The sequence below is a fragment of the Perissodus microlepis genome, chromosome 18, assembly GCF_051167445.1.
Source record: "Perissodus microlepis isolate ML-2025 ecotype Zambia chromosome 18, ASM5116744v1, whole genome shotgun sequence".
NCBI classification, from domain to species: domain Eukaryota; kingdom Metazoa; phylum Chordata; class Actinopteri; order Cichliformes; family Cichlidae; genus Perissodus; species Perissodus microlepis.
Window position 1 is genome coordinate 33665166 of NC_140478.1, and position 13458 is coordinate 33678623.

The window sequence follows — 13458 nt, forward strand, 5'->3', positions numbered from 1 at the left end:
ATGCACATAGAGAGTCATGGAAAGTACGCACGTTCACTCCCGCACGTACTAAGAACAGGGAGGTCGTCTCAGGACAATCTCTCGGTTGGACACACAGTCTCACAAAATTGCACAACATATCACAAACTTGTTTGTCTCGAAAGTAGTATCGGATGTCTATATAAGGAGAACTTTGGAACTGTTATCATTTCCAGTAAGATCTAGCTGTGATGTCATCAGGGTAATATAAGGATGGGGAGCGGTCTGCTCGAGGAAGATTGGAAGATTGTAGGGTTGCTGTTGCAAGTTTCTTCCCACACTGTACTGTGTGTTCTAATAAAATAATTTGTGTTGACCCACTATGGACTTCCAGTCGTATGTCTCTTCCTCAAAAAATTCGAACCATGACACTGCCAACGTCCTATATTTGGAATGGCAAGAGGGCAGAATCTCTAAAGTGCATTTGCAGAAATCCAAGAGAGACGGAGGGCTGGGCCTGCCAATTTTCAGACATTACTACTGAGCTGCTAATATTTTAATTAAAACAAACCATTAGAATCTTGAATCAGAGGAGAAGATTTCTGGAACTGCCAGACACACCTGTACAGATGTGTTTTAATCATGATTTTATGCCTCCTTGGCAAGATAAGACGTATCATGACTGGAGAGAAAAGGGTTTAGTGTCACGGTCTGGCTGGCAGACCGTGGGGGTGTAGGGAAGGAGGACCCAGGCGCGGCGCTCTGTGTGTAAACAGTGCATTTATTTGCAGTGTATGAAACTAAACAACAATAAATCCCCGTGCTTTCCCCAGACTCCTGTGTCGTGTCTTCTCCCAGTGTTTGTGCTCTCCGCTCCCGTGTCTCAGCACTCCCCCGTGCTGGCTGCTGTCTGGCACTCCACCCCTCTCCTGGGGACACAATAGAAGCAGCCATCAGGACACATAGAACCGCGGGCATACACACACACACACACACACACACACACTAACCAAGCACAACGGGGTGACTAACGTGGAGTCTCAAGCAATGATCCCGCGTCGGTGGGAGCGCCAAGACTCTCCTAAGTAGCTCCCCCGACGAGGCCTGATCAGCAGCAGGTGTGTGGCTTCGGGTGTGGCCAGACCGTCAGCAGGGCCACACCCACCAGGCCTGAAGGCGCCCGCCGAAACACATATACACACACGCAAACAGGGAGAAAGACAGCAACACCAAATATACATACAATAATAATAATATAATTCATAACTGCTCAGGGATCCTGGGTCGCTCAGACCCAGGACCCTGACATTTAGTGTCTATTGAGGATTTGTATGTTGATAACAAATTTTCTTCTTTTGGTCAACTAAAACGGAAATATAATCTGCCGCATTCACATTTATATAGATATCTGCAGGTCAGGCATTACATCCAGTCCAAGTTTAAAGATTTTGCAACTCTACCGTCAGAACATGGCATCTACAAAATACTCAAGTCCTGATTCCAGACATCGTATCACAAAAATTGTACAGTTATTTGGTAATTCTGTTGTGGTGCATACAGCTGGGATTAGGCAGGCTTGGGAGAATGAATCGGGGATGAAGGTGCCTGAATCTATGTGGAGTACGTGTCTGTCTAAAATCCACTCCTGCTCTATAAACAGCAGACACCAGTTAATTCAGTTAAAATTCTCCACCGGTTACACTATTCTAAGGCCAGACTGCACAACATTTATCCTTCTATCTCCCCAATGTGTGACAGGTGTAGACTGGCAGAAGGTCCGTTGTTCCATGCCTTTCGTTCTTCTCCCTCATTAACAGGCTTTTGGTCTAAAATGTTTGACTGGTATTCTGAGGCATATATGAAACCTGTACAGCCTGAACTTGTAGTTTTTGGATGTTCTCTGACGTCTGAGCTACTCCCGTTTAAAGTGCAGCGGCCAGTGGACGTAGGTTTGATGTTTTGGTAGCTTTTGGTACCTGTGGTGTTTTGTGAAGTGCATGGTTGTTTGTTTTTCTTTGTTTTGGGGTTTGTGTTTGTTTTAAATTTTGGAAAAAATATGTTTTAAAAATAAAAAAAAATATCAAAAGCAAAAACAATAAGCTGGTGTGGAAGACTGTTAAAACTGCAACTCCTGGTCCCAGAACTGGATAGTCACGTTTCTGTTGTCTTTGTCATCAGTCACACAAGAATCAGAGGTTTAACAGTGTGTGGCTCCCTCTAGTGGATGTTGTGGAGTATTCTGTTGTCTTTGCTCCAAAGGTTTTTGTACAGAGTTTTGCTGTTTCCTGTCACTGTGGGCTGCAGAGCACAGTAGTACACAGCAGAGTCAGTCACTGCAGCAGAGGAGATCTCCAGATTGACTCGATTTCTCTCCTTGTCCAGTGCAGCAGTCAGTCGAGGGTTTGGGGGGGTTGCTCTCACCACAGTTGGCTCACTCGTATCAGTGATGAGGAGAAGGAACTGAGGAGCTGATCCAGGATCCTGTCGATACCACTGGAGATTATCAGCTTGAACTGAATAGTTACAGGACACAGTAACTGTACGGCCCTCTGATGAAAACACTTCAGCACTGCTGGCAGTAATATCATCTTCCAAGCTGTTACCTGCTGATGAAACAACATGTTATATTTACAGCTCTGTTCCACAGTCACATGTCCATCATTGGAAAAACACAGTGAGCTCAAAGAAAATCCAAACTGGATCTGTAACGCTGTAAACGTGTCTTTGAATTTCAGGTGTTCCTGTCAGAAACATACGTACCTACGAGAGCTGCAAAGATCCAAATCACAGCCAGTTTTTCCATGTTTCCAGAGGAGGAATGTTGGAAGTGATGTTCACTGGGAGTTAGCTGTGAGTGGTCTGATGTTCACAGCTGGAGTCAGACAGGTTTCTGCAGTCAGGAGGAGGAGGAGCTGCTTTTGTTCTCATGTTTCCTGTTAAATCCTGATGACAGCTTGTGTGTCTGCAGGAGATCCTGCATAGTTTGTGCTTCGTGCTGCTGTTGAAAGTTAAACAGCCAAACACAGAGCTTGCACAGAGGTCTTTATGGATCTGTTTTCTCTTCTCACGGCAGCCTTGCTGCTCAGAACATTTTATTTATTTACTGCAACAAACTGACACTTTAAAGAGGAACTAAAGGCAACACTCGTGCTCTTCCGGAACCTCACCGCGTGACACAGGCGGAAGTAAATAAAGGAAAGGCGCTAATACCGTTACTGACCCGGGTGTGTTGTTGTGTGTGAGCTGAGTGTGTGAGCTGTGGCAGTAACAATGCCTTCAGTTCAGCATCTGAGAGAGTTTATCAACGAGCGACTAACTGCTGCTGCTGAACAAATATTCTTGGAGTTTGAAAAAACGATCGTCCAGTACGAGGAAGAGATCGACCGTCAGCGCAGACTGCTGGATATCACCTGGAAACCCCAAATCAAGCTGCACAGGACAGGTGAGTGTCCCTCTGAGGGAGGATCCTGATCGCAGCTCTGCGGGACGTTTCTGATTGTGAGGACTTTTTGGAGATGTGAGCTAACAAAGAGCAAACAGAGGACAGGACTGCACTGCGCTCCATTCAAACAGCAGGCGCTGAAATCAGCCTGGATGTGAGCTTTTCTCTGACCTGGATCCATCACTCAATCCTGTGAATCGTTTGAAAAACTTTTTGTTTGGCGGTGAAACGTGTGTTTGATGGTGCGTTCAGGTGCACCTTCTAAACTCAGTAATCTAGCCTGAAAAGGTTTTTCCTTGATTTCCTTTCTTCTTCTGCAGTAGTGATGCGCGAATCATGAACGAATCGTTCAATACTCGAGAATCACTTTACTGACTCATGAATCATGATTCACAAGCCCAACTGACTCACTGACTCATCCCTGTTGCTGTTAGCAGCAATGTATCTAGCTTATAATTAAAATTGTGGAGAAAAACAACATCCAGTATCGTAACAAAAAAATTCTGCTCTGAACTGGAAGAAAAAACCCTGAGTAGAAGCTCACATCAAGACAATAGATCCTCGGTTCACAGTAGCATCGCTCTGCTAACAGCACATTTGAGCTACTCACCCCCTCCCTCCTGTGCTGAATCATAGAGCGAACGAATCACTCACTCACTCACCCCCTCCCTCCTGGCTCACAGCTTCTTCTTCTTCTTGGTTGGCAACCAATGTTAAGGTGCATTACCGCCCCCTGGCTCACAGCTCAGTGGACATTTAGATGAGAAAATATATATTTAACACATTTAAGGACAATACTAATAAAATACAAATAAAGAAAATAAATGTTTATTAAGCAATTTTGATAGGAAATTGCTTAATTTTAGAAATGTTTTTGCTCTTTTTTGCTCTATAAAATAGTTGTTTTCTTTTAGAATCATTCATCTTAGCAGTAGGATTTACATGAAAAGAGAAACAAATTAAGTTTGAGTGAAAATGTACATGTTTTGCACTCTCTGGTCAACTGACTCAGTGAATCAAATGACTCAAAAAATGTGATTCACTTTGGTGAGTGACTCATTAAAACTCGATTCAGTAAAAAGAATCAAATTTACCATCACTATTCTGCAGAGCTGTAAAGAGTTCAGTGTTAACGTCATAACAATAACAGTGACGTCAGAGTGGTCGCCCGGGCCCTTTGTGATGATGTCACATAAAAGCTAAAGTCGTACACAGCACGTGCACGGTTCCTGTGGTCACGTTTACACACGTGTGAGAAAAACAAAGTCCACCCTGTTGTTGTTCAGAGTCACGGACGCGACTGAAAGAAGTGACACAGAGTTTAATGTGCAGCCTCGGCACAGTGAAACCTAATATTGAATTTCTGAACTGTAGTGGCAGTGCGGTGCTGCTGCTGTGCTGAGGGGGCTTTACCTTCCAGATGTTTGTCTGAATAAATGCAGATCTGAGATCAGTGACTTACAGCTGATTGGACGGCTTTACTCTCACACACGAGCGACGCAGTCATGCTGTAAAGTCCTGCTAATGTTTCTGTGGTTGTGACTTCTTTCTTCTGTCCTCCAGACGTCCCACAGCAGCAGGTCTGTGAGGAGGAGGAGGAGGAGGAGGAGGAGGAGGTTCTCCCTGAGCAGCAGCTCTGGAACCAGGAGAGGAGCTCCAGTGTGGACCAGGAGGAACCAGAACCTCCACAGATTAAAGAGGAACAGGAGGAACTGTGCAGCAGTCAGGAGGGAGAGCAGCTGGGACTGAAGGAGGAGCCTGAAGTTCATAATGATCCTGTGCAGTACGAGGAAGAGATGGAGCGTCAGCGCAGACTGCTGGATATCACCTGGAAACCCCAAATCAAGCTGCACAGGACAGGTGAGTGTCCCTCTGAGGGAGGAATTTTACTCATGGGCCGTTTCTCAATACTCATGCATCCAGTCCAGACTTCGTAAGTTCACACGGGAGTCCGGACTGTTACTTACTTTTGTGTTTAAAGAAGAACAGCAAATTTTACATGAGGGGACATGACGGCCCAGATAGCAAATATCCATTGAAACAATGTTAAATCAATATCAGGCAATTCTGTTGGAACAACGTTAGAGTCTGATATTGAATCACTGTTGAACTCTGATGGTGGTTTTCCATCACTTTTCACTTGGTTACTATTGAAACACTAAAATCATAATTAAAAATCAACAGTACTTAATGGGCATTTCTACCAATACTAAACCACCGCAGATTACCATCAATACTTAAACCTGCAAAAAGTACAATCGTGATCCACAAACAGGAAACCGATTATATGCTGGACATTATCTTACAATTTGTCATGTCCATAATAACGTCTCTGTAATATGAAGCATCTGGTATTATGTAATTTAAAAAATGACAGACGTCTCTGTATCATTAACAAAGTAATTTATTATTAGGGCTGTGAATATGACCAAAATCTCATATCCCGATATAAAACATCTGTCGCCCGGTAACGATATAAATCACAAAAATGTAACATTTTCTGTAAAGTCTGTGAATCTCGGGCAGCTCGACTTGCGTGAAGTGTTTCCAGCTGTGTGTCGTGTAGCTGGAGTCGAGTGTTTTAACCGATGCATGAAACGATACATTTTTAGACATAAGTTGTAACGGCCGCCGTTTTCTTTGTGAGTATTTATTACACGGCGTGCTGCGGGGAAAAGCCTGTTCTAACGTTTGAGTCTAAGGTTTATTTTTTAGCACCTGACGGCTCTTTTTTTTTAATTCTCATCCATAAATAATCTGCATCTTTCACGTGATTCAGTTTATTATGAAAAGTCTCAACAGGATCTCGAGCTTTATTGTGAAAGGTTTATGTGGAACATAAACAAGCGGACACGCGGTGGTTTTACCGTCGTTGTTGCTAACGACAACACATAAAAACAAGTGCTTGTCCGTTCGTAGTGTGGTTATATCAAATATAAGAGAAAGAGAGAACTTTAATAAAGCTGCTACAGTGACATCAAAGCCATGAACAAATATTGCTGTAAACAGTTTATTTTGTTACACCACGAAACAAACGATAGCGTAAAATGAAACGAGAGATGTTTTTATATCGTCATCCGATATATATGATCAACCTATCTCTAATAATCAGCTATGTACCACAGGCCTTCAAGCTGGCTGTAGTTAAACCTTTACTCAAAAAGCATCTCTAGACCCAGCAGTCTTAGCTAATTATAGGCCAATCTCCAACCTTCCTTTCATATCAAACATCCTTGAAAGAGTAGTTGTCAAACAGCTAACAGATCATCTGCAGAGGAATGGTTTATTTGAAGAGTTTCAGTCAGGTTTCAGAGCTCATCACAGCACAGAAACAGCTTTAGTGAAGGTTACAAATGATCTTCTTATGGCCTCTGACAGTGGACTCATCTCTGTGCTTGTCCTGCTAGACCTCAGTGCAGCGTTCGATACTGTTGACCATAATATCCTATTAGAGCGATTAGAACATGCTGTAGGTATTACAGGTACTGCACTGCAGTGGTTTGTATCATATCTATCTAATAGACTCCAGTTGGCACATGTAAATGGAGAGTCCTCTTCACACACTGAGGTTAATTATGGAGTTCCACAGGGTTCAGTGCTAGGACCAATTCTGTTTACATTATACATGCTTCCCTTAGGCAGCATCATCAGAAGACATGGCATACATTTACACTGCTATGCAGATGACACCCAGCTCTATCTGTCCATGAAGCCAGATAACACACACCAATTAGTTAAACTGCAGGAATGTCTTAAAGACATAAAGACCTGGATGGCCGCTAACTTTCTGCTTCTTCATTCAGATCAAACTGAGGTTATTGTACTCGGCCCTGAAAATCTTAGAAATATGGTATCTAAGCAGATTCATACTCTGGATGGCATTACCTTGGCCTCCAGTAACGCTGTGAGGAACCTTGGAGTCATTTTTGACCAGGACATGTCCTTCAACGCACATATTAAACAAATATGTAAGACTGCTTTCTTCCATTTGTGCAACATCTCTAAAATTAGAAATATCCTGTCTCAGAGTGACGCTGAAAAACTAGTTCATGCATTTATTACTTCCAGGCTGGACGACTGTAATTCATTATTATCAGGATGTCCTAAAAACTCACTGAAAAGCCTTCAGTTAATCCAAAATGCTGCAGCAAGAGTCCTGACAGGGACTAGAAAGAGAGCAGATTTCTCCTGTTTTGGCTTCCTGTTAAATCCAGAATTGAATTCAAAATCCTGCTCCTCACATACAAGGTCTTAAATAATCAGGCCCCATCTTATCTTAATGACCTTGTAGTACCATATCACCCTATTAGAGCACTTCGCTCTCGCTCTGCAGGCCTACTTGTTGTTCCTAGAGTATTTAAAAGTAGAATGGGAGGCAGAGCCTTCAGTTTTCAGGCCCCTCTTCTGTGGAACCAGCTTCCAGTTTGGATTCAGGAGACAGACACTATCTCTACTTTTAAGATTAGGCTTCAAACTTTCCTTTTTGCTAAAGCATATAGTTAGGGCTGGACCAGGTGACCCTGAATCCTCCCTTAGTTATGCTGCAATAGACGTAGGCTGCCGGGGGATTCCCATGATGCATTGAGTTTTTCCTTTCCAGTCACCTTTCTCACTCACTATGTGTTAACAGACCTCTCTGCATTGAATCATATCTGTTATTAATCTCTGTCTCTCTTCCACATCATGTCTTTTATCCTGTCTTCCTTCTCTCACCCCAACCGGTCGCAGCAGATGGCCCCGCCCCTCCCTGAGCCTGGTTCTGCCGGAGGTTTCTTCCTGTTAAAAGGGAGTTTTTCCTTCCCACTGTCGCCAAAGTGCTTGCTCATAGGGGGTCATATGATTGTTGGGTTTTTCTCTGTATCTATGAAGCGCCTTGAGGCGACTTTTGTTGTGATTTGGCGCTATATAAATAAAATTGAATTGAATTGAATTGAATTGAATATATCGTTATATTGAACAGCCCTAAACCAGGGGTGTCCAAACTTTTTTCACTGACGGCCACATACATAAAAATATAGGAGGGGCGGGGCCAGTTACTAGAAATGAGGTATATAACCTTAACTTTACTGTATTAAAGTTAGAAAAATCACTTAAAAGTGGTCAAATGTGTTATATTGTTGAATATAATTAAAGACAAAACTGCCTTCATCCCATCTTTCCATAAATGGATCTTTATTGATTTATCCAGAAAAAGCTTTGGTAGCTCGTTCTCACAACAGCCTCAGATTTCTTCTTGGACAGAAGACTTACAGCACAGAGAAAAACAATAAAGATGGGACGGGTACATTTCAAGCTTATTTAAGTTATTAGGCTCAGCAACACACCTATTAACGTTCGTTTGAAACGATTATCAACATTAACAGACTGAACTGGGCTTAATAACAGGAGTGCATCATTTTAGTAAATTCTTCTGGTGAGTATCAGCTGCGCTGGGTTTGTAAATCGGGCCATTCAGCTGCGGTGCTGATCCGACGCCACTCGTGCCAAAAATCCGGACAAATGCCACTTGATGAAGGAGCAAATGTGCATCAGATGAGATCAGCTGACTGCGTGTGCGTGCGCTGTGCACAGCGGTGTGTGCTCTGTGTGTTAACAAGAAAACGCAGATAAAGAAAGTGGTGCACAAAAGCAGAGTAGTGACAGAATCGATGCGCATTACTGATATTTGAAGCATGTGTACCTGCACATTAACACACGGGTACTGTGGAATATAGTTTTACTCACCTAAAGCGCTCGTGCTCTCGTCCACTCCCCGCAAAAAAGAGCAGCTGTGCGGCGTCTGTGGCATCGGTGCTCTCATCACATGCGATGGAGTCGAAATCAAAAGCACAGCTTTATCAGACAGTTGCAGTTTAATGTTGGCTGACGAGTCTTCAGTGCGTCGCACGACTGGATTTCTGGACACGCTGACGTTGTTGAAGTCCTGCACTTTTTCCACATTATTTCGGTGACTTTAACGAGGCCGTGTTTTATGAGGTCTCCATCTGAAAAAGGCTCGCCATGTCTCGCGATGAGTTGGGCGACCTCATAGCTGGCTATTGGAGCCTTTTCCTGGACCTTTCGAGCACGAAATAAATCCTGTTGCTGACCCTGCAGGAGAGTTAATTTCTGCTCTCGCTCAGCACCAGTGTCGGATGCATAGGCCTGATGTTTGGTTTCAGAATGACGTCGTACATTATACTCTTTCATAACTGCCGCAGTTTCAGTGCAGATCAAACAGACACGTCCCCTTGAGTTCTTTGAAGAAATATTCACTCTCCCACCGTCTCTGAAATTTTCTGCACTCACTTTCTACCTTTGGCTTCTTTGGTTCTGCCACGTTTAGTAACTTGGGGTAAATTTCTTCTGTGATTGTCCTTTTTGTTGGAGCAACTGCCTTGATCAACAGTAGCTCCCCCTGGTGTTAAAACGAAGAAGTGCAATACACTCAAGCAAAAGTTGAAGTGCAGCCTTATTCTATGCTATTTATAAATTAAACTAATCAATTAAAAATGGCCCGCGGGCCGCAGTTGGCCATAGACAGAGGTTTAGCCAAATTGTCACATGCTAACATGCTGTTAGCTTGGAAGCTTTTCACTGTGAGTGAAGATGCAAACTTCCCCTAAGTTCAGCTATTAGGGCATGTCCATGAAAACATGCTTAATAAAAAAACCTATAGTCGTTTAAAAGAAGCTAACAAAGGCAAAGTGGTTAAAGCTAAAGCTAGAATGTGCTGAGAGCCACCCAAAAGCCAGCAGCACGTAATGAACAAAGGATCACAGCAGTTATGATGAACATTATGGAGATGAATCGAGAAGGTCAAAAGTTCTGTTCCCTGTGATGTGATGTCATTATAAACATGCTGGAGAATGTTGGATGTAACTCACATTTGATTTGTTGCACCTGCTTCCATTTACTAACATTTGTCAGCAACTTATTTTTACTTAGTTCAGTGAATTATTCAGCTGCTCAGTTCTTTAACCCTCATCTTACAGATTAGGATCCATCGAGACCTCACAGGTTATTTATCAGCTCATTGCAGGATATTTATTGCAGCCTTTCTACAGCAGCTGGTAGTTCATCCTCGCTCTGCCCTTACTGCTGATGTCCCTCTGTTGATGAGCTTTATTCTGGAGTGGGACAATTCACTCTCGCAGCCTGAATTTGTGGCCATTCTCCTTTATTATTATACTTTATTAATAATATTTACTCAGATGATTTTCTACCACATTTTTCTTTTTCTTATCTCCTTCTGTCTCTCCAGACGTCCCACAGCAGCCTGTCTGTAAGGAAGAGGAGGAGGAGGAGGAGGAGGAGGAGGTTCTCCCTGAGCAGCAGCTCTGGAACCAGGAGAGGAGCTCCAGTGTGGACCAGGAGGAACCAGAACCTCCACAGATTAAAGAGGAAGAGTGCAGCAGTCAGGAGGGAGAGCAGCTGGGACTGAAGGAGGAGACGGATACCTTTATGGTGACTGCTGCTGAGGAAGGAGAGCACAGTGAACCAGAAGCAGGCAGGGAGCAGCTCCTCACTCACAACTTTGTTGTAGCTGACAGTCAAGATCTGGGAGGAAACAAGAACGCAGATTCAAGATCAAGTAGAGAAACACACAAAAGTCACAACAATGCAGAAAATCCCGCTATGTCAGAGAGTCACTGTAACTTTGATAAAAGTAGTAAGTCTTTAAAATGTGATGTTTGTGGAAAAACCTTTAAGTTTAATTATCAAATGAAGGATCATTATTCAATCCACACAGGTGAGAGACCGTTCGCTTGTACAGTGTGTGGAAAAATGTTCAGATGCAGTAGCTTTTTGAAGAAGCACCTAAGAACGCACTCCGATGTGAAGCCATATACTTGTAAAACATGTGGGAAAAAGTTTGGAAGTAATCGTAATTTAGTGACGCACACAAGAATTCACACAGGTGTGAAACCATATCAATGCAAAACGTGTGGGAAATGGTTCAGATGTCACTCTCATTTAAGAGATCACATAAGAATTCACACAGGCGAGAAACCATATCGTTGTGAAACATGCGGGGAAGCTTTCAGACATCGTAATGTTTTTTCGGCACATGTAAAAAAGTCACACATGTTGTTGTAAAGGTCATAAGTTTTCATCACACATGTTATTTTTTACCTGGCTACATCACCATGGTAACTTGTGACGGGAGAAGAGAGCGGGAGATCGACCGATGGACTGGTGCTGCGGCTCGTTTTAGAAAGTCTCCGTTTTCACTGTCCACACTGCGGCGTGAAAGCACCGTTTTCAAGAGCGTTTTCAAAACGCTGCGTTTTCCATCAGTGAAAACGCCGTCTCAGTGTGGACAGGAGGCCAAAATGGAGAGAAAACAATGTGTTTTAAAACAAAAACGCATTAGTGTGGACGTAGCCTGTATCTCTTGGCTGGGGGAGGTCTGGGCTTCTCTGCTTAGGCTGCTGTCGCTGCCACCCGGCCCCGGATAAGTGGAAGAAGATGTGTGGATGGATGAATTGCAGCTATTACAAAAACACAAAAACAATAAAATGAATTTGTTTGCTGCAGACTAAAGCAAATCTTTGATCAGGCTTTGGGACTGTAAGCTTTAATGTTTAACTGGGTCCAGTTCAGCGTTTCAGAGCTCTAATGAGAGCTGAGCGCACGCTCAAAGAGAAAATAATTATCACATTAAAATGTTTATTTTACTGCTCAGTGCACTAAATCACCAGATTAACAGCTTTCTCCAGCATTAATCTTTTGTGATACTTTCAGCTGTGATGCTTTTTATTAGTATTTTTGATGTTTTTATAGATGTTTTATCATTATATCATCATCAAAGCTTAAATCAAAAGTTCACATCCATCGTAATGACACCGTTTTCTCTGACTGGGGTTTTGGGTTTTCTTGAGTCAGTTAACAAAGAAAGTCTGGCTATGTTGAAGTGCATTCGTACCCTTAAGATCTGAAATGTTCCAAAGTCTGATGAAGTAAGCCACAGGAAGCTGGACTGCTGTACAACATTGTATTCACAGATCCAAGCATCATTCATCCATGTAAACTCTGACATGCATCACTATGAACCACATAAAAATGTTCACTCTGCTCATTATCCAGATGTGTTTGAGGAGGGAGCAACAAAAACAAATGTAAACAGCGCAGAGCGTCCTGAGGTCTGTAGTGTTTGTTCAGAGAAAGTTTGATTTATCGTTTTGAAGTGAGAGTGAGAGAGTATTCCTACATAACTGAATTAAAGAGATCTGTTCATGTGAGACGGAGTTCATGATAAATTAATTTGAAGTAATTAAATCATATTTATGTCCATGTCCATCATGTGTGATTGAATTCTTGGCAAATTATGTGAAGTAAAACACCGAAAAGAAGAAAATGAGATGAAGTGATTTCAAAGTTTAAGCTTTGTTTTAAGTCCTGTATGTAATAAACTCAGAGAGGATGATAAGCTGGACATCGGTCGATAGACGTCAGCAGCAATGATTGGATGTCACAATGGATGAGACCAGATGTAATCTCAGAAGCTGTCATGTCCAGAGGAGCGAGTGGGGGAGGCAAAATGGCAAAGAAGTGTAAAAGAAGGCACCCAGGACCTTTTGGAGCTGCCACTTCCTCTGGTTCTTGGAATGATTAGAAGATTTGGCCCGCGGAGCCCACAGGTAGAAATCAGAGCAAGTTACAGCAGAGGAGCAACCAAGGCCAGTACAGTGAAAGTTTTGTCTTGTTCCCTGAACATTTTTGACATGTGGGACTATAAAGTCAAGAAGATCTGGATTCCAGCTGTTTCTTTCAATCCTTTCCTGTTGGATTGTATCCACACAGAGACAACGGGCACGTCCTGGCCGACATCTGCAGCTTCTCTCCAGTTTCTCTCCTCACAAAGATTAGAACATAACGAGACAATGGACGCAAAGCAGAGCAGTGATGTAGGACACAGAAGTAAAACAGGAAACATAACACAGAGACACGGAGTTGACAAGGGGATATGTCTGACAGGGAACACAGACAGAAACCAAAGACGAGATTCAAAATAAGACAAAAAGACTATTAATAATAACCAACATAAAACACTGGGTCACTGAGCCAGGACCATG

General features: G+C 42.9%; 1 protein-coding gene and 2 long non-coding RNA genes across 4 annotated transcripts; 1 reads left to right on the top strand and 2 right to left on the bottom strand.

The window, feature by feature from the left end:
- Positions 1-721: 721 nt before the first annotated feature.
- On the bottom strand, positions 722-2173 carry LOC146368678 (uncharacterized). Of its 2 annotated transcripts, none has more exons than XR_014797586.1 (2): positions 991-2173; positions 722-887 (listed from the first exon to the last, which is right to left on the bottom strand). It is a non-coding gene; the product is annotated as an uncharacterized LOC146368678 (long non-coding RNA). The 2 variants fall into 2 exon arrangements; XR_014797585.1 differs by having other exon boundaries at positions 969-2173.
- Positions 2174-2448: 275 nt separating this feature from the next.
- On the top strand, positions 2449-12676 carry LOC146368679 (uncharacterized). Its single transcript, XM_084912247.1, has 3 exons — positions 2449-3400; positions 4964-5260; positions 10644-12676. The coding sequence occupies exons 1-3, from the start codon at positions 3229-3231 to the stop codon at positions 11477-11479; spliced, it is 1305 nt and encodes a 434-aa protein (XP_084768373.1). The 5' UTR covers positions 2449-3228; the 3' UTR covers positions 11480-12676.
- LOC146368680 (uncharacterized) lies at positions 8549-9829 on the bottom strand. The gene is made up of 2 exons (XR_014797584.1): positions 9125-9829; positions 8549-8982 (listed from the first exon to the last, which is right to left on the bottom strand). It is a non-coding gene; the product is annotated as an uncharacterized LOC146368680 (long non-coding RNA).
- Positions 12677-13458: the final 782 nt, after the last annotated feature.